This window comes from Protopterus annectens, chromosome 17.part0 (assembly GCF_019279795.1).
Source record: "Protopterus annectens isolate FY-2018-M chromosome 17.part0, PAN1.0, whole genome shotgun sequence".
In the NCBI taxonomy this organism is placed as follows: Eukaryota; Metazoa; Chordata; order Ceratodontiformes; family Protopteridae; genus Protopterus; species Protopterus annectens.
This window is the reverse complement of record NC_056751.1, coordinates 424,413,173-424,438,419: the sequence shown is the minus strand read 5'-3', so window position 1 is coordinate 424,438,419 and position 25,247 is coordinate 424,413,173. Positions and strand designations below refer to the sequence as shown.

Below are 25,247 nucleotides of genomic sequence, written 5' to 3'. Positions count from 1 at the left end.
ATATTTAATGTTTTAGATATTTTGGCTTTCATTCTTTTGAACTTTAAATCTGATGGCGTAGACTCATATATATATATATATATATATATATATATATATATATATATATATATATAAATACACACAGATACACACACACACACACACACACACACACACACACACACACACACACACACACACACACACAATGGTTTGAACTTGAACACAAATCACTCACAATATTATTGTATGACTGTGCTCCCAGTTAGAATCAATCATGCCAAAGAAATCTGAGTTTCATTTATTCTTAGCATGTTATCCCATTCTTAAATGACTACACAGTTGCTTATTATAGTCGCACACAGTGTGTAATATATTTTCTTCTTCATCTACCTTTAATCTAGTCATATAGAAAGTGCAGTATATTTACTAGTTTATTTTTTGTCTGTTTTCTATTGAGGACTGCATACATACATATGCAGATCTACTTCATAAGAACGAAAGACCACATTACCCATGAGTAGAAGGCCGAGACCAGAACTCCAAAACATCATTTAAATGAACCACCACAAAGCCAACAAGTTTCCAGTGGTAAGGAACCACTGGGCCAACAACTAACGGAAAATACACCGCACCATCTCCAACTCACCCAGGTGGGGGGGCTACACCCCACACACTTCGCCAACTGAATATACCAACTCTGGGATTGCACTACAGGGAGGAAGAGGGCAAATTTCCCCATGTTGGCCAACTGGTTACTTACTGTTGGAAACTTGTCGTCTATGTGGTTGTTTGTTTAAATAAAGTTCCGGAGTTCTTGTCTCGGTCTTCTCATCTTCGGTAATGTGGTCTTTCGTTCTTGTGAAGTAGACCCATATATATATATATATATATATATATATATATATATACATATATATATAGAGAGGATTTATATCAATTTGTCGAAGATTTATTTCCGCGAACCTTTCTTCATTGAACTGAAACAGCAGAAAGTTAACTTCAGCGAATGTTCACATCAAAAAAACATTTAAGGAAGGAAAGGAAATAGTTGACCAACACAACGACCATAACACACACACTGCAGTATGTCAAACCCACCACCAAGTAGGAGGCTGTGGCTCCCACAACCCCTAACTATATAAAGGGCAAATTTCTGCTGTTGGCCAGCTGTTACCTTTCTTCTATATAAAGCTGTCGCAGATGTGAACATTTGCTGAAGTGAACATTTGGTGGGTTCGGTTCAATAAAGAAAGGTTCACAGAAAAGAGCCTTTGACAAATAATATATATATATATATATATATATATATATATATATATATATATATATATATATATATATATATATATATATATATATCTAGGACATTTGATCGAATGATCAAACGTCCGAATCCATAACCACCGAACACACTTTAACTAAAGCGCTTTTATTGAAAAAGCACTTTTGTTAAAGCGTGTTACTAAAGAAAAAAAAAAAACCTATATTAACGTTTTAGTAGGGTGGCATCGCCCCCCCCTGCACCCCCATGTGGGGGGGCTGTGCCCCCCACACACCCCCTACTTTAATATTATACCTCCAAGACCTCACTACAATGGGGAAAAGGGAATTTTCCCTTATCTGCACCATAGTACGGCCTCTGCAACAGGCATACTTACACAAAAGTGCTTCTTCTGTGAAAAGCACTTTCGCATAAGTATGTCCGGCCATTTGGGTTTCGGACTTTTGATCATTCCATCAAAAGTCCTAGACCCATATATATATATATATATAGAGAGAGAGAGAGAGAGAGAGAGAGAGAGAGAGATTCTTTAGTTTTTCCATTTTCTGCTGAAGACTTTCAATTCAGATTCATCTTGTCCCTTCTCAATCCCTGCCAGCTTCATCGGTCTTAACAATGAGAGTAAGAATGCCGTGAATATTGGGCAATAAGTCAGTTTTGTGAAAAGATTTTATACAATAAACCTCCATACCAATGACATTGCTATAAATCACTGATTTGATCGTTGTTACTGTCAATACTGAAATATTTTTTTCTACCACATAAGTGAATCTTTTGGTTGAATGCTTTTATTTCTTGACAGTAACTCAGGCTCTCTCACAAATGTGAACGTACAAAGATTCCTTTGGTCTGCACTTGCAAACTGTATCACTGAGCATGTCACTCAATCATAAAGTAGTCCTTGCTCTGTCATGAAAACAGCACATGTTTAGGAATTATTTTTGTGGTCATAAAAGTATTGAATTCTGTTGTGTTAAGATAGAAAGGCTGTACTTAAACTAATGTGTTAGTGAGCAACTAGTAAGCATAAATTTTTTGCAGAAGGTGAGAAACTGAAAAGAAATGACTTTCACAAGAGCTATAAATGTTATGCTGATTTGGGATAACAAAGAAGTATGCATTTGCCTGTCCTATGAGGGCTTGTCAAATAGTATGAATTGCTTCCTTAAGAGAATAACTGCAAGGTACGACCCTCATTTTACTGTACTAATGACAGGTAAGATAAAACACAAGTCACTAGAATCACCCAGTCATCAAAAATATCATCTAAGCCTGTATAACCTACTCCAAGGTGCTAAAACCTCTAAAATAGGTTTTATTTAACTGGGGGTGCAAGGAATCTGCTTTTTGTATGGGGGGGGTCACCCACTCAGAAGTTTTTAGACTAAGATATTTTGGCAAAACAGATTGAGAAGATTGTTTCCTTGAACTGTGTTTTGGTAATGAATACTGGAAACAATAAAGCTTACTGTGTTGAGAGCATGTTGTGGAGTCATCTACATAGCAAGCATAGCAGTATACCTAAGAGATAGAAACATGTACACTTTGTGACTGCTAACAGGTAAGCTACTCATACTACTTGTAAAGCTCTTGGGGTAGCATGGCTGTGAAGTCTGAGGCCGTCTCTACAGTCTGACTGTAACATCTAAAACCTTATTCAGTTCTGTAAAACAGCTGCACAGTGCATTGTGAAATGACTTCTGACATATGTGTTACGTTGAATCAGTTTTAAACAATTAGAAGTATGGCTAGAAACTGTGGTATGTTTTGCTAGTAATAACTTCAAAGCTTAAAACATTAAGATGCTTAAGAAGAATGTGCCCAATGCAACAGAAGCTAATCAAAATATTGTATAAAAATCCAATTTCAAATAGTGAAAGACTACCATAAAACCTGTATTCTGGCAATATATATATGTCACAATGTGTGAAATGATCAGTTTAAAATCTTTATGCAAATATATGTTAAAAGCTTTGTCTAATATAGCTTTGTTGTTTTTCTCTGCAGTCCCAAAGGGAAAGCCACGGGCAACTCCTTCCCCAGTGCCACCACGTGATATAGGTAAGCCACAATGTTTTCTAATAATAATTTCATTACTGAAGACAAAATGTAGCATTGATTTATGTTCATACTACAGTAAGGACATCAGCATTCATTGGAGCAAATGTACAGATATAGATACAGGAATAGATACAGATATAGGTATAGATATAGGGGTCTATATTACGTAATCGAAAATTAACTTAGTCGAACTGGATTTAATATCAAAATTTACTTCATTGAAGTTGGTGCTCCTCCCACACCCTCCGCTAATTAAATATAGCAACTCTGAGATCGCACTACAGTGAGCAAAATGGCAAATTCTCCAATCTTCACTGTACCGCAATCTCACTATCAGAAGCTCGATGAAGTGAATTTTGATATGAAATCTGGTTCGATTAAGTTAATTTTTGATTACATAATATAGACCCAAATATAGATACAGATATAGATATAGGCACAGGTACAGATACAGATACAGATATAGATATAGATACAAATACAGATATATAGATATAGATACAGATATAGAGGATATAGATACAGATACAGATATAGATTAGATATATAGATATAGATACAGATGCAGATATAGATATAGATACATAAACAGATATAGATATACAGTGGATATAAAAAGTTTACACACCCCTGTTAAAATGCCAGGTTTTTCTGATATAAAAATGAGACTACAATAAATCATTTCAAAACTTTTCCTACTTTTAATTTGACCTATAACCTGTACAATTCAATTGAAAAACAAACCTGTTAGGGGAAAAATATAAAAAATAAAAAATGCACAATAAGCTGGTAGCGTAAGTGTGCACACCCTTAAACTAATACTTTGTTGAAGCACCTTTTGATTTAATTACAGCATTCAGTCTTCTTGGGTAGGAGTCTATCAGCATGGCATATTTTGACTTGGCAATATTTGCTCTCTCTTCCTTGCAAAAGCACTCCAAATCTGTCAGACTGCGAGGACATCTCTTGTGCACAGCCCTATTCAGGTCACCCCACAAATTTTCTATTGGATTTAGCTCCGGGCTCTGGCTGGGCCATTTCAAAACTTTAATTTTCTTCTGGTGAAGCCATTCTTTTGTTGATTTGGATGTATGCTTGGGGTCATTGTCATGTTGAAAGGTGACATTCTTCTTCATCTTCAGCTTTCTAGCAGACACCTGAAGGTTTTGGGCCAGAAGTGATTGGTATTTAGAACAGTTCATAATTCCCTCCACCTTCACTAAAGCCCCAGTTCCAGCTGAAGAAAAGCAACCCCAAAGCATGATATTGCCACCATCATGCTTCTCCGTGGAGATGGCGTTCTTTGGGTGGGGAAGTATTTTTGCGCCAAATGTACCTTTGGAATTGTGACCAAAAAGTTCAACCTTGGTCTCATCAGACCATAACACATTTTCCCATATGCTTTTGGGAGACTTGATGTATTGTTTTGCAAATTTTAACTGGGCCTGGATGTTTTTCTGTGTAAGAAAAGGCTTCTGTCTTGCAATCCTACCCCATGGTCCAGACATATGGAGAATACTGGAGATTGTTGTCACATGTAGTATACAACCACTACTTACAAGAAATTCCTGCAGCTCCTTCAGTGTTGCTGTAGATCTCTTGGCAGCCTCCTTGACCAGTTTTCATCTGGTCTTTTCATCTTGGAGGGACGTCTAGTTCTTTGCAATGTCACTGTTGTCCCATATTTTCTCCACTTTTTGATGACTGTCTTCACTGTGTTCCATGGTATATCCAATGCTGTCGAAATGTTTTTGTACCCTTTTCCTGACTGATACGTTTCAACAATGAGATCCCTTTGATGCTTTGTAAGGTCTCATCGAACCATGGCTTTTGCTGTAGCAGGCAACTGAGTAAATGTCAGAAAAATCCTACTAGGCCAGCTGAACTTTATTTGGGGTTAATCAGAGTCTCTTTAATTGATGGCAGGTGTGTACCCAAGAAGACTGAATGTTGTAATTAAATCAGCAGGTGCTTCAACAAACTGTTAGTTTAAGGATGTGCACACTTAAGCTTATTATGTTTTTTATTTTTTACATTTTTCCCCTAACAGATTTGTTTGTTTTTCAATTGAATTGTACAGGTTATAGATCACATTAAAGATGGGAAAAGTTTTGAAATTATTTATTGCAGTCTCATTTTTTTTTTATCACAAAACCTGGCATTTTAACAGGGGTGTGTAAACATTGTATATGCACTGTAGATACAGATTCAGAAACAAATATAGACATCAATATAGATTATCTTTGAGGTAGATGTTCAGCTTGGCAGCTTTAACAACATAGCTGTTGTTTCTAATTTATTGCTTGATGAATACATACAAGGAATATCTACACAATGAATGCATTCAAACAAATTAGATATAGTTGTTGTGTGGAGTATGTTGCAATAATTGTGGTCTGGCTGTTTTAATATACTATGCTGACTGTTTCTTCACAGCCTATACAGGTTTGCCTATTTTTGCATTCTTTTTGTAACATTATGTAGATAATAGTATCACGCTCATTTCCTGTGTGAAATTTGTTGACCAGTTTATACTACCGTTAGTGATTTATTTGAGAATATTACTGCTAAGTTAAAAACACAGCTTTCATATGCAGTTAGAAATTTTGAATGTGCACAAAATCTTTAAAGGTCTGCGGAGGGGGTACCCATGCCCCATTAAGAAACAATAAGAAAAACTGGCTGGAGAAAAATAATTAAATGAAGTCAGGAGTCTGGGGACCTAGGGCTTTTATATGGTCTGAGATGCATACTAGAACAATGTTTTAACTTTTTGATCTGAGCATGTGATGTACCAAATGGTCATTGTAAAAAGGCAGCAAACAAGTTTTTACCGCCTGATTCAAAGCCCTTAGTGCTATATCATTAAGTTCCTTGAGAACAGTAAGGAAATGGTGAATAGTGCTGAGTTAATGGATCCAAATGCAGTCAGTGATCATAGACAGACAATAAAGGATCATCTAATGAACCCACTGATTCCACTCCTCCTTCATTTTCAAAGTATTGGGAGTAGTAACCCCTTCAGTACTGAGCATTTCCAAAAGGACTGTACCAAAATTCCTGATTCATTTTATATATATTTTTATCGATGTATATAAATGTCTATGTCTTCAAATAAGATTTGAATTCTCATGCAGTTTTCTGGAGAGGTTACTGGTGTAATTATTGGTAAAATACCCTTTGTGCTCACACCCACAAATTCAGCAGAGCATCTGTATGATAAATTTTAAAGACAAAAGTACATGCTAATGTACATGTTAATCCTATTTTTATGACACAACATTAGAAATAATCACTTTTATATAAAACTGCATATTCCTTTTTTGTCAAAGGTTAGTAAAACACTGTATATTTATGCGTTTGATCATTTTCACATTAGTTATCTGGAAGACAACTGATAGCTACACTTTTATTGTAAACTGATTGCTCTGCAACTTTTATAGTGTATCAATTTATCAATTTCTGGTGACCAGTTTAGGTCTAAATTTCACAGATGAGTACTCAACTATATATAACATATATGGTAAACAGCCCTGATGGCAAGGAGATGACAGCATCCCAAATGCGTGGATGCTACTCTGCATGTGCTAAAAATGGTTTGTGGTATTCATTTAAAATAAATGAAGCATTCATTTTCAAAGAAGTATGTGTAGTTATGAAAACATAAAACAGCTATAGCTAAGTTAGGGTGAGAGATGCAAAGTAACGAAAATATAGTTGATTCAGTCGAAATTAAGCAAAACCTTTTATAGGTAGGCAATCTAGTAACATGTAAATGAATGAATGTGTAGGGTGAGCCATAATGGCTGATAAATGACAAGATTCCTAAAGGAAAACTTCTGGCAGTGATCAATAGCCATCATAGGAAGTTACTAGGCTATTGGTCCTAGCACCTTTACAAGCCTAGCCATGTTTTACCCTTGTTCCCGCATAGACTGAGAGAAATAGCCTATATTAGTGTGCAAATTTGTGATCAGCATCGACTGCCCCCCATCCAAAAAGGATATAGGTGAAACCCCTGGGGTGAATTTATGATTTCCCATGCAATTGTCCAAGTTACACTGAAATAGGGTCCATTATCCAGTAACTCCAAAGGATACCCCTTACTAAACATAGAATGCAGTAAGTCACATTCATTCTCAAAGTGGCTATCCAGGGTGGTCATTCTTGTGTGGCTCTAATGAGTTGACCTTTTACTACTGTCCTTTTCTGGTGGCTGGGGGGGCACTAGAAAAGTGTAAATAACTATTAGAATAGGTCTTTTTCCTATGAATTCTTGATATGTTTCTCCCACTGTTTAAGTCCTTTTCTAGGTAGACATTCAGATATGCTATAGCTGTAGTGCTAAACTCATTAGTAAATTTTAAGAAATCGGTTTCTGATACTGCACAGATATCTGTGTCTTCCAAAGTAAGGAGTGCTTTCAGTGAGTGTAGTTTCTGATTTAGACTCCTGGCATTAAGAAGCATAACCTTGAGTTTGTCTCTAGAAGATGTTTTTGTTTTTGTTCTTATGCCTAAAAAAGGGACTATGGGGAGGCAAGTACATTAGGCAGTAGCTGAAAGCCAAAAGGTGACAGATGAAGAACATCCTTGGCAAAGCAGCATGGTCTTGCAAATATGTTGTCCCATGCTGAAAGATACTGCACCCCCCTGGATTGACACTAGAAGCTAAGCCAATTGTCAAATCATTTTTTGTTTGTAGTGAGGCATCATCCTGGGTGAAGGTAGAATGCTGTTTAGGGCTAGGGACATACCTGCGTGGGAAGCAATTAACAAGCTGATTATACCCAAATAGTAAGGGCAGCCGCAGTGGTGCAGTGGTTAGCATTGCCGCCTCACAGCAAGAGGTTCTCTGGTTCGATTCTTGACTGGGGTGCCTTCTGTGTGGAATCTGCATGTCCCCCCTGTGTTCACGTGGGTTTCCTCCAGGTGCTCCGATTTCCTCCCACATCCCAAAGACATGTTGTAGGTGGATTGGACACTCTAAATTGGCCCTAGGCTTGAGTGCGTGCATGTGTGTGCCTTCTGTGGAAGTTTCGGTGCTGGGCTGGCAAATCAACACCGTAAAACTCCACTGCCAATTCTGTGAACACACTAAAGACTCATTACAGTTCTGACCATTTTCATAAGCCATTTGTATAGTTCTAGTCTGAATAGGAAACACTCTCCATACCTGCTGTTTTTACTTTCCACCTGCATTCTCCACAATATCACCAACTTCCAATTGTAACTCTACAGAAATTACAAGTAAATCCACATTCTGCTTTACTTCCATGCTCAGCTCATAGGATGATAGGAGGTTACTAGGCTAATGGCCCCAGGGCCCTTACAAGCCTAGCCAAGTTCAACCCATGTTCCCATGTGTGTCTGGCTCAAGCAGACACTAAAATCAGCACCTATTGCCCCGTCCAAGCATGACAGGTGGAATAAAGGTTGGTAGTTCTACACTAGAACAAGAATTTGCTGCATTGTGGAAAAGGAAAACAAACAATGTACCTAGCTCTCAGCTGTTTGACATGTAATGAAGAAAAATTTTTTTTGCATATAAGCTCATTGGACACAAATGTCCCTTTTAGGAGCAGCCTGGGAGCACTGCCTGGTCCTAACTGATTTGCTCATACTCATACAGTATGCAAGTGAAGGAAGAAGGGATCGAACCATATACCCTGAGCTACATAATGCAGATCACCTTCCTATATCCTCATGCTAGTCTCCCAGTCACCCTTGTGCTGGTCTGGACGTGATGGTATGGTATGAATGTTATAGGAAAATTTCTTACATTATCCCAAGTCAGTATGACTAACACCTTTGGTGTCCCCTGAAAAGAGGATAAATATACTCTAGTATCTTAACACTGCAATTCAAAGCCAGTGACTATTTTTAAAAGGTCTAACAGAGGCTAGTAACTAACATAAATCTATGTACTGATACACTACATGTGCATATATCATGTTTTTCTTTCCAGCAGTTTTTGGAAAATGCCAATTAGGAAAAAAGTAAATAACAGGCAAACTGTAATGTACTACCCTTACATAAGCTTTCATTTAAAAGACATAAATGCCACAGATGACAGATTACACAAACTGTTTATCCAACAGATCCTCATTTCTCAGCCAACTTTAACATCACTATCAGCATCAGAACTGAAAAGCAAATAATCCACATGGTATAACAAATATAACTGTTGGTTGGACAGAATTTCCATCATCTGTTTAGTATGAGTTTAAAGAATCCAAAATAATAATGACTATGGTAAGAATGGATGCCTTTCCATCCCCTTGTTGCTATTGTAGCAGCTCTCCAGACTAGCCCGCCTACGAACATGTTATTTACATTTGCCAGGCTCTCACCATGGCAGACACACCACTAACTGACTCAGAAAAGATTGTTCTAAGTATCTGTTCTGGGAACAGCATACATTAACCAACTGCTGCCTAAAAGCTGGCTGCCAGACTCTGAAGTGTGAAGGTAAGAAAGCAAAAATTAGCTGCTGAGAAAAATAAACATCCTCCTAAACTAGTACATGATATTGGATTCAGATAAGAGAATAAAACTACTGCACCTTCAAACAAGCATCTCAGTGTATACAATAGTAAGTGTGTAACTAAGACACATGATGGCGTGCTGGTTTATTTGGTTCAATGTACACATTACTTTCTGCAAATTAATTGGCAACTGAAATACTGAAATGCTAGTCACAGTGCTCTCTGCTGTTAAATAGTAACTTCACTGATTCTTGTTCCCTTTCTTACACAGCTTCACCAGCATCTTTACCAGATGATGGTAAGTAGACCATAAGGATTTTGATACACTGTTCTGTTATTTAAATATAAGCTGAAACAGAAAGCATATTCTGTTCCCCATATAAAAATACCAGCAATTTCTATGGAAGTAGGAACAATACTGCATTTTTTACTATGTTAATATTATTATTATTATGATGATGATGATTATTACTGTTACTATCATTAGTTGTTGCAGATGCTAACACTTTAACCATGCTCCAATCTTGATTACTTATTCTACCACTTTTCACATATATCTGGAGGCCTGTGATACATCATTTTTTTCACAGATGACAGTTTCTCCATAAAGTTTCATTGTATGGTTCCACCAGATATACAAGTGCATGACACCTGCAGGGTAGCATGGGAATAAGGTACAGAAGGCAGTTGGTTAGGGTGGAATTTACACAGTGCTAGTTATCTCTTACTACATGGTGGAGATTTCCCTCATCTGTAAGCCCTATCTGTATAAAACCTGCTGACGAAGGTTAATGCGCACCAGTGAGCAACCTACTATTGGTAACCATGATGAGACATTATTTAATTTCTTTCCTGTTTATCATTCTCCATCTGCCTCACTACCTGGATCTCCATGGTGACGGTGTCACAGCATAAAGAGTGATGCGCATTCATTGACATCCATTATTTACTAAGCACCTCATCAGAAACCTTGGGTGCTATGCTCTGAATCTTAGTTCTGTATTGTTTCAAGGCATAATTGTTCCTAGAAATTAACTTTTGGTTGTTTCCAAAGTGAAGCAGCATATATATTTTTTCAATAAAAATGTTTAAACATTCAGGACAAATAATAGCACAAAGTAACAGATGTGATGATTGGACAGTAAGAAATTATGTTAAACAACCGACACGCTTTCTATAAATGTTATTTTCAAACCTCATCTTACTTCTCATTGAATATTATATGCAAGTAATAATGCCTGACAGGGTGTGCGTTAATGTGTAACCGCAGGCGGAGGGCCTCTACACCCCTGGAAGGGGGTTAATTACACATTAACACATATCCTGGAGGGCATTATTGCACTTAGACAATGGGCTCACTGTAAAATTGTTGTGATTGACTTGCTTATTTATTTTTTTAAGTACTATATTATTTTTTTATATATATTTTTAATGTAAAATAGTTCCTCCGTCTACTGTTTCAAACTTGCTGTAGTATATGTTAATGGTGTTGGAGGAAGCATTTTACATCAAATATATAAAAAAATAATACAGTGCTTAAAAAAAGTAAAAAGCAAGTGAAATACAATTTTACATACAGCCCATACACACATACATATACACACATAGTCTCCTCTGCTTTCATACACACATTCACTCACACAAGATCTGTCTCACCCTCTTTCTCAATCTCTCACAGTCTCCAGCTGCTTTTATACACACATTCAGTCTCACTCTCTCTCGATTTCTCTCACAGGCAGTCTCATCTGCTTACATACATGCACTCACTCACACATCACTCTCGCTTTCTCTCTCACTCTCTCCATCCATATCTCTCTCTCTCTCTCTCTCTCTCTCTCTCTCTTTCACACACATATACACACACACACACACACACACACACACACACACACAGTCTCTCTGCTTTCATGTACCCATTCACACACACATACAGACAGAAACATATGCAAACACGCGCACACACACACACACACACACTCAATCGCTCTCTCTCTTACTTAAACACACGCAGCATTTTCTTTTCTTTTTTTTTCTGTTTTTTTATTTTATACTCGCTAAACAACAACTCGCTAAACAGCAAAAGCGCTGCTTAGTGAGTGCAAAATAATGGCTCACTCACTCTCACTGACATGCACGCATACACAGACACACACGTACCTTTTTGTTAATGTCTTCTTTTTATATTTTACCCTTGCTATGCGGCAAAAATGCTGCTTAGCAAGCGTAAAATAATGGCGGCTGTTCCGTTTCCTCAGTCTGAGCTCCACAATGATTTAATAAGCTGCCGTGAAGCGGCAGACTTGTTTTTCACCGGGAAGTACTTGTACATTAATACCCTGCTGGAGAACGCTCGTTTTCCAATCAGGGTATTGATGTACAGTTTCCCCATTGTCTAACTGCATTTAATAAATAATTGAGTGATCGGTTTTATTATTACCAAGCTTGGATTAAAGTCTGCTTCTTTACTGTCAGCTCTTTTTTCTTCACCACCTATGAGAATTATTTCTGTTGTCATACTTTTCTACTTTCCAAACGCTAACCTGTACCTTATTCAGTACAGGTACAACCTCAGTAGAATGGATAGAACATAAAATATGTAAACAGTACAAAATTATCTGTAAGACATTGCCAGTTCAAATGAGAAATGTAGTCTCTTTGTTATGAAACAAGCAGTGTGATGTATCACTGTGGTACTTGCAGTTTTCTTTTCCTTGGCTTGCTTACCTTACAATGTTACCATAAAGGGCAAATCCCTAGTTTTGGCCTTTCTCATCAAATTCCCAAGCTCAGTTACCTAAACCAGTTCTTGAAATGCTTACACACTCAATTGTCTTCGGGCAAGTGACCTAGGCCTGAATAGTCTCACAAGGTCCCTGTTTTCTTGTAAGTGCAGATGATAATGATCTGAGCTGTTTCCTGTAGACCAGGATTTGAGGCCCTCTGCCTTAATGTGCCTGCTATATGACTGCAAGGAAGTCACTTAGCTAAATAGTGCTGCTAGGCTGAGTCAGAAAGGGTCTGTGTGGATCAGTGCTGTATCCTGCTTACAAACCCAAATAAATAAACCATCTGCTGTTCTGTTTTCTGTCAGAGAATAGTCCTTAGTGTATTGAATCCTGGATCTAACCACTCCCCTGATATAAGTTACGATAAGGCAGTATGGTCAGCAGTCAATCATAAATTTGGAAAATTTTTCAGCTTGTCTCTAGAAACTGGTCTAGAGCATCATTCTTAAAAATTGAATGAGTTTCATTTTCTACCCAGCATAAGTGAGAAGGTAGCAGTGTGAGGTTTGGCAATATGTCATCATTTTACTTCTGAAATAAATTCAGCAATGATAAAACATGATCACTGTAGAGTTCAGATGAAACATAAAATTATTTTCAGAAACATGTTCCTGATTCTATTAAGTAAAATAATACTGGCATGAAGAATTTTAATGTAATACATATTTGTAGTGTTTGCAGTTTGTTCAATTACCAGATGCTTTTTTGCTGATTTGGTTTTCAATGTACTGTCACAGGTTGCTTTCTGAAGTGCTAAATGATTGTTCCTGTACAGTTTCTGTGATGCTTTATTAATCTCCTTCTCTCTTGTATCTCTCTCTTTCTCTACCTATTTCATCCTCTACCTGTGTTAATATGTGTATCCCGACCACCCACTGGCTAATCTTTCTAGACACTCCTCTCGATGACGTGACACATGAGCTGACAGGTCTGTTTGTGGAAAGGCCTGAATCGATAACTGCTGAAGCTGGTAAGTACATCAAAATGGTATGAGGTGAAGAACAGCAAGGAGTGGTGATGTTAAGACTGTTGACTGTTATATAACTTGGCTATTGCAGTATTAGATTAACTACACCTGAGATGTCCACTGGGTGTTCTCCTATGACCTGCTTACAGTTATTTTCCTGTTGTCACTCCTCTGTCACTTGTAAAAGAAGACACCTACTATTTTTAAATCAAAAATGCCATCTATCTCTTACCCAACTTCAAGGGTAGTTTCTGTGACAAGATGGAACAGGAACTCTAGCTGTTAGAGGAAAAATAATGAACACACTAAACTTAGTCAGATACGGCATCTTATACACAGAGGCCATTTACCACCAGGAAATGAACATTCTTCCATAATATTGTAAATAGATGCTGTTTACCTAAGAAAAGAGAAAGCAGAGGAGGATGACTTCTGGGCAATAAGTTCAAACGACAAAGGCCAGGATTTATGAAGAATGAATATGAAATAAATTAAAAATTAAATACACTTTAAAACACTAAATTGGAATTATGACACCTAATTCTGATTCTATAGTCAGGATATACTGTTAAAACAGGAACCCATTTTGTAATTCTAAGAAAGTCCAGAATATAACCTTACCAAAGGTAATGCTGCCCACACAAAATATAATGAACAGTAAAAATGGCAACAACCACCACAAAGTATGGTCCAAGGTTTAATCACTTTAAAACAGCATAAAACGACATAAAAAGCAGATCAAAAATACTGGTATGTAAGCGCTTTCAGGCTGATGCACTTCTTCAGACAATTTACTAAAAAATTCAAACAGTTCAAATAATTAGTTACAACCAATCAGAAATCAGTAATTTATCCGCCTTTTCTTTAAGGCTAGCTTAAGGGGAATGACATCATTGAGTCCTGGAAATTTGTGAGCTGTTAACTTTATAATCCATCTTGATTCCTGATACTCTCTTTCATTCACCAGGTCCCCCCCCCCAAACTCTTATGCATGCTCTGTATAACTGTGAACTTAAAATCATGTCCTGGAAATTGATGAATGTGTTGATATAAAGCATTGTGTCCATTGTGTAGCCTTATGGCAGACAAATGATTCAATATTCTATTTTTTAACATACAGTTTGTCTTCCCTACGTAAAATCTTACACATGACTTACAAATAGCTATATATATATATATATATATCACATTCATAGTCCTTCAATTAGCATATGTATAAAATAATACGTTTTCTTAGTAATGAGGTGTATGAATGTGGCTTCTGTATTTATATATGTACATACCTTACAGGAACAACAGGGCCTGGTTCCCTTAGATCTAGGTTTAAAATGGGTCACCTTACTACCTTCATGGCATAACAAATCTTTTAAATTCCTGTTTCTCCTGAAGCCAAACATTGGCTCTTCTCCTACAACCTTCTTTATCTTCTCATCAGTGAGAAGAATTTTCCAATTATTTTTTAGTATATCACATACCCTATGTATATTGTTGCTGTAAGTAAAGTACCAACACTCTAAGGAAAGTGCTGCATAATGAAACAAAGATGCCATGTAATGGGGAACAGCATCACTAGGCCAATCTCAGTGGATGAATAGTGCAAGAAAAGGCTACACGACTGGCATGAGACATGTACCCACCAAGGCAGGCTAATGTGACAAAGCTCATGAATACGTACACTCACAATGAAGCACAACATATTTGTCACTGGTGATCGACTAGATAATACAATAAAGGTAAATGCATCAAACTACAAATACAGTTTATCATATAAATGAGGAGGAAGCAGGGAGATTGGAAAGTAAGAAAGTGGAAAATAGCAAACAGAAGAAAACACAAAAGGCTAACCATATGATGGTATTTTAACTGGGGCGAGACACGTTACATTTGCAGCAAGTGGTTTGTTACAGCTTCAAGAAGCAGAAGAGCTTTCTTTGTCCAGAGAGAGGACCTTACTTGTTTATTTATTTATTTATTTGTTTGTTTGTTCTTCAAAGTGGAGAGAGAACTTGAGAGTTGATGGGCACCAGATTAAGGAAAGTACAATTGTGTAAAACTTAACTTACCATAACAGTAGATGTTCGAATAGATCACTGCTGCAGTAGCTTAGGCTATATGGAATGTCCTGGCAAGGATCAGGCCCACTAGCCAGACTACAAAGCATCAGGGCAATTTCTACATACCCTAGCATCTGTTCTGGATATGGACAATAGGAGAAAATCAGAGGCTAGGATGCCAAAATCTTCATAGCTTTCTTGCTCAAAAAAGCAGGTGACGCTATTTTATAAATGGCATCCATGACAATAAAATTCCTAACCCTGGCATAAAATAGCAAAAATAGGGAGATGGAGGGAAGGTGTGGTTATTGCAGAAGTTATCTACTCAAACATCTACTGTTATTGTAAATTTGCTTATGCAACCATACTATGTTCATCATTAAATCACTGCTGCAGTAGACTAAGCTATATGGGATGAATACCACAGCTAAATTAACAAAGACGGAGGAAGAAGGAATGCAGTTTGCAATGTTTTATAAAAGGCCATACTACTGAACAAATTGTTGATTCCGGAATATTTCTAGAGTCTACCACGTTCCAAAAAGCCAGAGAAGTGGACAGCTTCTTGGTAGAACAGGCACTGAAAATGCCAGAACAGTGAGAACAACAAAAAACAGTTGCCTATGACATCCATTCAGAAATTAATGTTCTGAAATTGCTTGCCCCTTTTCTTACCTTTGCAGGCTACAAGTAGCTGGTCAGCAATCCTGAAGGTTTTTGTACTAGAAACATAATATCTAACTTGCCTATGGACATTCAGAATATGAATTATTCTTTTTTCCTCTTGTATTTTGGCTCTTGCAAGAAAACAGGGAAATGGATCACCTGGCAAAATGGAGACTCTGAAATTACCTTAGGCATCAAAGAAGGAATTGTGGAAATGAGATAGGGATGACTCACCATGAAAGCTTCCAACTAAGATACTAGTCTTGCTGAAGTAATATTGTTTTCTAAGATAAAAGAAACTTCAAATCACTTATTCCAGAACAAAATTAAGATACCAACTAGGTGACCGTAAATGTAACACCCCTTTCAAAAAACTGTTTGCCATTAGGATGGATGGAAAGGGGTTAAGGGAATCTTAAGGACAGACAAGTTGATATGTTTCAGAGATGAATCTTGATAGAATAGTTAGAAACACATGAGGATAATAACTCACACAAAAATCGAAGAACCAGAGGTGTCATGGCCCTTATTGTGGCATATACTTGCCTATATATGATTTTCAAATAGTGAATTACTTTTGCCTCCTTTGATATTTTCTGCACATCCTCAGAAAAAAGCTGTATAAAAAGTGATGAAATTTTAACATCTCAACAGTTAACTGAAGAAGTTAAAGTTTAGGAGTATCAAACAACCCCGTCTGGTGTGAGTAACTCCATTCTGTGATGAAGTTTGCAGTAATTGCTCTGCTGTGTTCAGAAAAAGGGTGAACCATTGTTGCCTTGGCCAAAAGTGAGTTAGAGTAAATGTCTTTGAGGAATCCATCTGGATCTTTAGAAGCACCTTGGTTATTAAAGGAAAGGGTGGGAAATCATAGAGGAATATCCTTGTCCATAGGAATGAAAGACACCTGTCACCCAGGCCTGACTGCAAAGAGCCCTGGAGCAGAACTTCTATAATTATCTGTTGTATTTGGAAGCAAACAGATGTTCTTGAGGATTTCCTCACAGACAGATGACTTATTGGAAGAGCCCTGGTTTCAAAATCTGTTAGTGTGGGTCTACCCTAGTCCTGCTCAGCTTGTCTGCAAAAATGTTTTGCTCTGATCGAAAGAAGGTAGCCTGGAGGTACATACTGAACTAAGTCAATAGATCCCAGGCTACCACACAGTGTGTGCAAGAAGGTATGTTCTATACCCACCCACACTTCCCAATTTATGTAGTACAGCACTGAGGTTTTTGTCTATGATTGCTATCAGAGGGTCTCCCTCTCAAGTGTCCAGTTTTTTTTTCAAATTTATGTTGTTTTGGTAAACCACCGAGAGCTAAAGTAATTAATTAATGGCAAACATTTGATTTTGTGTCACAACGACTCCCCCATCTGTGGAATAGACTTCCTCTCCATGTCAAGCAGAGTACCTCACTAGCCCTCTTAAAGAGGAACCTGGATGACTGGATGGGAAACAGAAAATATACCCCTGGGATCCCACCTGTGTCCCTGCTGGACAGGGAAAACAGGTGCTGACTTTGTGGTAAGATGGGTGAAATTCTTGGCTAGGCTTATAAGGACCAATAGCCTAGTATCATCCTATGAACCTATTTTCGGACTTCATATCCTTCAGGAAATGCATGCTACTCCAAAGCCCATTATTCTACCAACTTTCAAGATTTATATGAGCAATATTTAAAAATTTACCCTATTTTTGATGATTTTCCCCCCTTATTTTTGGCTTTGTCCAGACTTCTTGCACCAAGAGATTGGACCGTATGCCTGGAATCCAAAAATGGTCCAAACATTTAAAAAAAATTGATCAGACCCATCATTTCTTTACCAGTTATGTGTTTTAATCTTGTCCCATACAGCTTATACTTTCATTACGTTTGACATAGATTTCCTGGTAAAGTTCAATGTATCTGAGGTTGCAGACTGAGTGGGGACTGCAATGGAAAAAAGGAAAATCTGAATTGAGAGACAAAAGAGTTATAGACCAAGGGAAGTCCCTCCTCACAAATCCCAGCATTGATTTGTACTACCATAATATCTTCCTCATGCAAAGTTTGGCCAAAGGAATCCTAAGAATAGGGGAGAATTCTGACATATTCTCTGGCAAATGCCTCAGTCTGGTTGGAAAATGTCAGAAACTGCCCCTTGTAACATTTTACTTTGTCTTGAAGAAGAATGCCACCATGAGTACATCCCTCAAATACTATCCTGTGGAAATGAATGAGAAAAGGTTTCCCTTTGTTCATGTGAAATTCCAAGCAGAGAAAAAGCTTTGTTGCCCAAGACAGAGATTCTAAATTGCCTGAAGAGGACACTGCCTAAAATCAGGCCACTGTCAAAGTATGGGAAAATGTGATTTTTTTTTAATCTGCAAATGACCATTACCAGAACCTGGCATTTGGTAAACTCTCAGCTGTTAACAAACCAATGTCAAAAGAGAAAACCAAAATATTTTAAGACTTTGAATGCTTAGAAAAGAAAGGTCTATGAGAAGTTTCTAGGTTCCTTCTTTCTTTGCTACCAAAACCATTTGTGACTCAAATCCATTCCCTTTTAGGACTGGGGAAAAGTCTGATAATTCAGTGAAACAATATCTTGTCTATTCCTGGAGAATAGAGAGAGAGAGAGAGAGAGGTCTGACTGGGTGGATGTGGAGGGATTCCCTAAAAAGGGAGTAAGGAAGTTCTACAGCCAGTAATACGCTTTTTAAAAGATTCTCAGTACCCACTAGTCTGATGATATCTGATGGCAGTTATGAAAGTGAAGACCTAACCTCTTGGATAGCTGTACAGGATTGCAAGGGTGGGGAACAGGAAACACTCAAGGAACCAAAAGTCATTCAGTTTTCTTAGAACTGTCCCAGTATTTGGGAGGACCTTATTTTCTTTTAAGAAGCTCCCTTAATATTGTTTTTTGCAAATTTGTTTATCTGTGTCCTTTTCGAAAAACTTGTTTTGTATCCTGAAAAAGTAGCCTCTGATAAAGGGAATTTTTCAGTTACATTTTGGAAAGAATGGTGGAAATTCTGAGAAACATTCCTGAAGTAATTTTCCTCTTTTGTTAACAACACTACTTTATCCAAGGGACCACTGAAAATTTCAGCTTTGATCTCCTCTGGCAAATTTTAAGAATATAGTGAGGCCAATCTTCTCCTTACAAAGACAGTGGCAGCTGCTCTGAGTACAACATCCACAGTGTCATAAGCATGTTTTAAAGAAATGTTGGCAACCTGAGACACAGAACTATTACAGGACTGAAAGTTGCTTTAGCTTCATACAACGGAAGTCAGCAATTCCTTTTCTCATATCATAAAAGGAAGCCAGCTGAATACTAGACATGAGAGCCTGACAATTTAGTATTCTGAAGGCCAAGAGATGAAAGTAAAAACTCTCCTCCAAAACTATCAAAGTTTTTCCTAGTTTGTCTGAAGGGATTTGTGAATCTGGGGCCCGTTATACAATCTGATTGATTTTCTTGGACCAGGTGATTGACTCTCTGGTCAACTCCTGGCTGAAAAAAATACATGTTTTAAAATTGGTAGTCTCAGAGGAACAGGTGCAGGCTGAGGAATATTCACTTTTAACAAATCATAATCCCAGAAATTCATTAAAAGCCCTAGCACAAGTCATGTGGAACATTCTATTGGGATGCACACACTTGATCCCATAGTTTATGCCTTCCCTCTCATGAGCTACATCAAGCCCCAATACTATCTACCCAAGCTACCTGGGTAAGTGATGATGACTGTGCTTTGCCTATCCCTTAACATTCATGGTTATTGTTATGTCTCATGTAGTGCATAGCCAGTCCATGCCCTGCCTTACATAGGCTGGGTGTGAAAATGCATGAATCATTTTATTCTGTGTTTTCTGTGTCATGGTCCATAGCTGTGAACCAGATGTTTCATCTTTGCCAGTGCCTCAATGTACTGTGCCCACCCCCACCTTGCATTTGTCATTCTGCAGTCTGTTCATCCCAAGACTCTGCATCCTGCACTTTAACTGCTGATTCTACTGAAATGGTGGGCTCTGCTGAGATGTTTCTCTCTGCAATTGTTATTTCCACAGTGCCATTTTACGCAGCATGGCACACACCATAAATAATTTGCTGCAGGTCTGTGATGCAAACTGCAGTCCCCATTTGATGTATCAAGGTAACAGAAGCATCCCTTCAGTTGTCCATGTATATGCTATATGTTTCTGGATGGGATGTACTGCACTTCGTCCTTGCCATGGTATGAAAGTTGCAGATAGGGATAATCATCCATGGCTCCAAAGCACATCCAATATCACTTACAACACACATTGTATGTGACCTACTCTCTGCTTGCATGTTGCATGTCTGTATTGCCCTCTGTAATTTGCCTGTGTGTTTATTCACTGACTAGATGTGGGAAGTGCCTCTGCATGAACTATTAGTATAGGTTAGCTGTGTGGCATACAAGTGAATCATGAGAACTGGCTGGATGTCACGTGGTCACATTATATGTAATACACTGAACATTGCATACTATCTGGCAGTGGTCCAGGTGGGGCCTTAATGGCAATTAAATTGCAGCCTATACCTATCAGGAGCACAGGGAAAAAGACTATGCTGTAAACCACCTACACATTAGGTGGTTCTTTTCTCTGCAGTCCTAGATAACAAGGTAAGTTCCCCCCACATGTTACACCATGTTGTCAAGAAAGTGGTACAGAATATGCAAGTTTGATGTCTGCAGAATATTTTACATGCCCTTTGTCAGTCACTGAAAGATCCCTGTAGCTAAGGTTTTTAACACTATATAAACCTTTGTGGCTAGTAGGATACACAATCCCTGTAACCACTTCATTCCATTTGTGGGTGACACAGTTTAACTAGGTCATATATGGTCTCCCGATCCACATGGTAGCAGACCACTATTTGTTGGTTTGCAAGGTAGGGGTATTTAAGATGCTGATGGTACCTTCTGCTGTGACATACATGGCATTGATGCTCAGTGTGTCATGGGCACTAGCTCCTATAGTGCCCACTAACACATGCTGTGCTGCAATAGCTGGTGCTACTCCTAGCATATCCATTTACCTGTAAACAGAAATTCCAAGGAGTTAAAAATAAGTTTGTTCAGTGCAGTCAACCTGTTTTTGAATGTTTCTGAATTAGTCCTCCATGTTTTATGTCATTATTTGCATACTTAGTGTGCCTCATTTGCATAAGTTTCATTTCCATATTGTTATGCAGTCATCTGCATGCACTGCATACTATGGTATTTTTCCCCTTGCGTGGTCATGTTATTTGTGTCACTGAATGTCCTACACCTTACTCACTGTATTACCTACACTAAGTTGTGTAGTATATTACAGTATGATTGTCAGCTTAGCTCTGAAAAATGACAGCTCTCACATTTACTGATGACTCTAAAGAAATAGCTGTAATATATGTTTGGAGGAAGTTGTTGCAAACATCTAATGTTATGATGCTGTAATTGCCAAAAAAGAAATAATAGCATAAAACTGGAAGCTTGCAACAGCTTCACTTCAAAATTTTAATATTATATTTTTGTGTGGGTAATATGCATAACTGCTTAATAAAACCTAGTTCACAAACAAAGCTTCATCAAACCCAATTTTAATTTGGCAATTGCTTGACTGCAATTTAGTCTATTTTCATCTTTGTGGATATAATAATGATTGCTCTCCATATCCAAGACTAAATTCATTTTCCATCTCAAAAGGAAATGTTGCTGTCTCTTTAAAAAATCTAATTCCTTATTTTATGTGAACATGTCTTTGGCTGTATCTACAGGTCAGCAGCATAAAAAGGTAGTATCATTGCTAAGATATGGAGGGGGAAACATGGCCTTTTGTGTGGGGGAGGGGAACACAGCCTGCACCTTGCAGTGTATATCCACTAAAAGATCCATTACCAGCAAGCAAAGTTCATTTCTTTTTTTTTTTTTTTTCAAAAACTTATTTTTATTTCATAAATCAAAATAAAGCATATTTACAATATTAACAAACATCATATATATGGCATAAAAATTACTCATATATTTAGATCATTAAACATTTGTTTGAATCAAGTCACTTGACCATTTTGCCTATATTTGTCTAGTAACAATTTACCTTTTTCCCAAATGAAAAATCTTGGTTTGTTACTTTTTTTTTTTTTTTGGTCTCATTATTACTGGCCTAACCTCCAGTACTCAACTTCCATGTCGAGTCTACCAGGTACTCTCCATCCCCCAGGATGTAGTCTGTTTTTGTTGTGGCCAATCATGGATCCTGAGGTTTTCCTGGGAGCTCGGATCATCTGTGCTTCCAACCAGGGACTAGGAGGAAGGACTTTTTATTTATGACCTACCCATTTCCCTTTCTAGATGAAGATAAACTGTAATAGTATCGCTCAAGTGCACTGATGATAAGATTTTTTTATGACTCTGATTAGTGGTGTGGAATCTTAGATGTTACATTTATCCAGAAACAATTAATATAACTACAGATAATGTTGCGACTGAGGGAAGGGGAAAAAAGGATTTGAGAAGGTTAGAGTTTTCAGAGTTTAAATGCATTAAATAATACTTTTATCCACTTGTATCCAATAATAAAAGTGATACAGCTGATTAACTGGCAGTTATAAATTTAATATATTATAGATTCACTATAGAGCAAACATTAGAAGAGAAATCTGCATACATCTGCCATTGCTCATTTTCCCCTTACCCATCCTGAACTTCTAATCTGTGTGCACTGTTGCTTTTGCTATACTGTTTTGAAATGCATATTCTAATAGTGCTTGCAGCTCCCTTTTCCTGCATTTTTTCTTTGCTTTATTTACAGATGATGACCAAGTGAGAATTGAATATGCAGGTTCTGTCTCGTGGAGTTTGTAATCACTACATAGAGAGTAAGATTTGTAGAATGCTACAGAATCAGATGAAATGAGTTGACAATTTAGGGGGTCTTAGGAGAGGTAGAGTTTGGAAAGTGCATAGATGGAGGTTGTAGTAGGTTGTTGTACAACTCCATGTTCTGGTATCATATACTGGAATTAAGTTATCAAGTTCTTTAAAGGTTGATTTTTGCTTTGTTTCTCCTGCTATCCCTAGTAATCTGTTTGTGTAACTGACATAACGTTGTTGAGTTTTACATAAAAAACAAAATTAAATTCTGCCCATAGTAATCTCCTCTGCAAAACATTATCTGTAATGTCGGAGGCAATATTTTTACACTATAGGTCACATTAAATTCATCTGTAACAGATTCATCTTCACTTACCAAAGATGCCCATCTTCCAATATCCTAATTCATTGTAAAATTCATAAAGAAAGGGGTCCAAATGAAGAGATCAGGGTCCAAATGGAGAGATGATAAATCAGCAAGCAAAGAAGAATAGTATTGCTGGAACTGAATTCATCCTCAAGTCTTGGTGAGTACCTTTATGAGGCGGACTCCCTTTTTTTTCACAAAATTTCACCAAGATGACACTGATATATAGAGTGTATTTTATATAGTATATATCTTGGGCAGTAGCAGGTTAAAAAAAATAAAGGTGGGTGCACAAAATCCAAGATAAAAAAGTCCCAAATTCTGGTAAACATACTGGTGCCAGGAATGGAAAAAAATGATAGTTTAGAATCTTCAAGACACTGAAACATTCCTATAATGGGGACAGGCCAGGCCCAAGGGGGGAGGATAGCCTCCCTGTTGTAGAAGGAAGTAGTAGTCCACAGACATAATAAAAACTGATAGGCCAGAAAAAAAACATAAAGATGACAGAGTCGATTATAGAGGATAAAAAAGAAATTACATATTGTTATTATTATGCGAAAGCCCAGAATTTCCAGTCAGAATATATACAAAAAGATTAAGAGAGAAATTAGAGGAAAGAAAAATACTTGCACAATAAAAGCTGTCAGAAGCTTCAAGTAGAAAGTTGCGTTCATTAACACAACAGATTTATGAAAAACATTATACAGACTAAGAAACCTTGGGCCATTTGGAAAAAGAAGCGACTAAGGAAGTGCAAAAATATAAAGAATAAAATCTTAAGATTTTTGAAAGGTATATAAAAAATGGACATGGGAAAGATGATCTGATATGGTGCAATATTTATGCAAAGAAAAATGCCAAATTAATCAAGACAAAAAATCAGCCCCAAAGACATTTGAAGGGAAATACAAGCAAAAGCATCCAGATATGGAACCTGAAGTTATGTAATACATGCGAACTGAAGGATTTATTTAGAAAGTCTAACACAGGTTATATCACTGCACGATGGAACAACGAGTCCCTGCAAGTAAGGAGAAACAGGAGGAGCAGGAGACATCTGAAGAAGAAATATGGACATAAGAATGAGAAAGAGATTTAATATGGTGAAATATTTATGCAAAGGAGAAAGCAAAACTAATCAATAAAAAACAGCAGCACCAAAGATATTTGAAGAGAAATACAGGCAAAGGCATCTGGATATAGAACATTTTACAACACAAAAAATAAGAAAACAAAGAGGAAAAGTAGAAAAGAGGATTAGTAATGGAGAAGTTAAAGAAACAGAAACTGAAGTTATGGATTACCTGGGAAGTAAAAGATTTATTGCAGAAAATCTAATTTTGATAACATCACAGCAGGATACAGCAATGGATCCCCAAATTAAGGAGTAACCAGTGGAGCAGGAAACATCTGATCAGTTGACATATGAAGATACTTTGGAGCCTTCCACAGGAAAGGAGTACAAAAGTTCAGCTGGAGTTGCACAGCAAGGGAAGGAACCAGGAAACTGTGGCAACTCTGACACAGTCAGTGTTGTGGAGTGATAATCCAGTAAGTTTGCCATATGATAGAGCAACTGATGACACAGGATGAAACTGAAAAGAATATATCACATGAAGATGTTCTGGAACTTTCTGCAGAACATCCATAGGAAATGGAGAACAAAGAATGTGCCCTCGATTTATAGGAAAATGATCTAAGGGAAGAGT

At 37.4% G+C, this 25,247-nt stretch overlaps 1 protein-coding gene across 1 annotated transcript in view; it reads left to right on the top strand.

The window, feature by feature from the left end:
- Positions 1-25,247, top strand: part of MYBPC2 (myosin binding protein C2) — a 591,519-nt gene that overhangs the window by 88,520 nt on the left and 477,752 nt on the right. Inside the window, exons 2-4 of the mRNA XM_044059467.1 lie at positions 3,275-3,328; positions 10,087-10,113; positions 13,494-13,571. Of these exons, the coding sequence (XP_043915402.1) occupies positions 3,275-3,328; positions 10,087-10,113; positions 13,494-13,571 (159 nt within the window). The remainder of the gene's footprint in view (positions 1-3,274; positions 3,329-10,086; positions 10,114-13,493; positions 13,572-25,247) is intronic.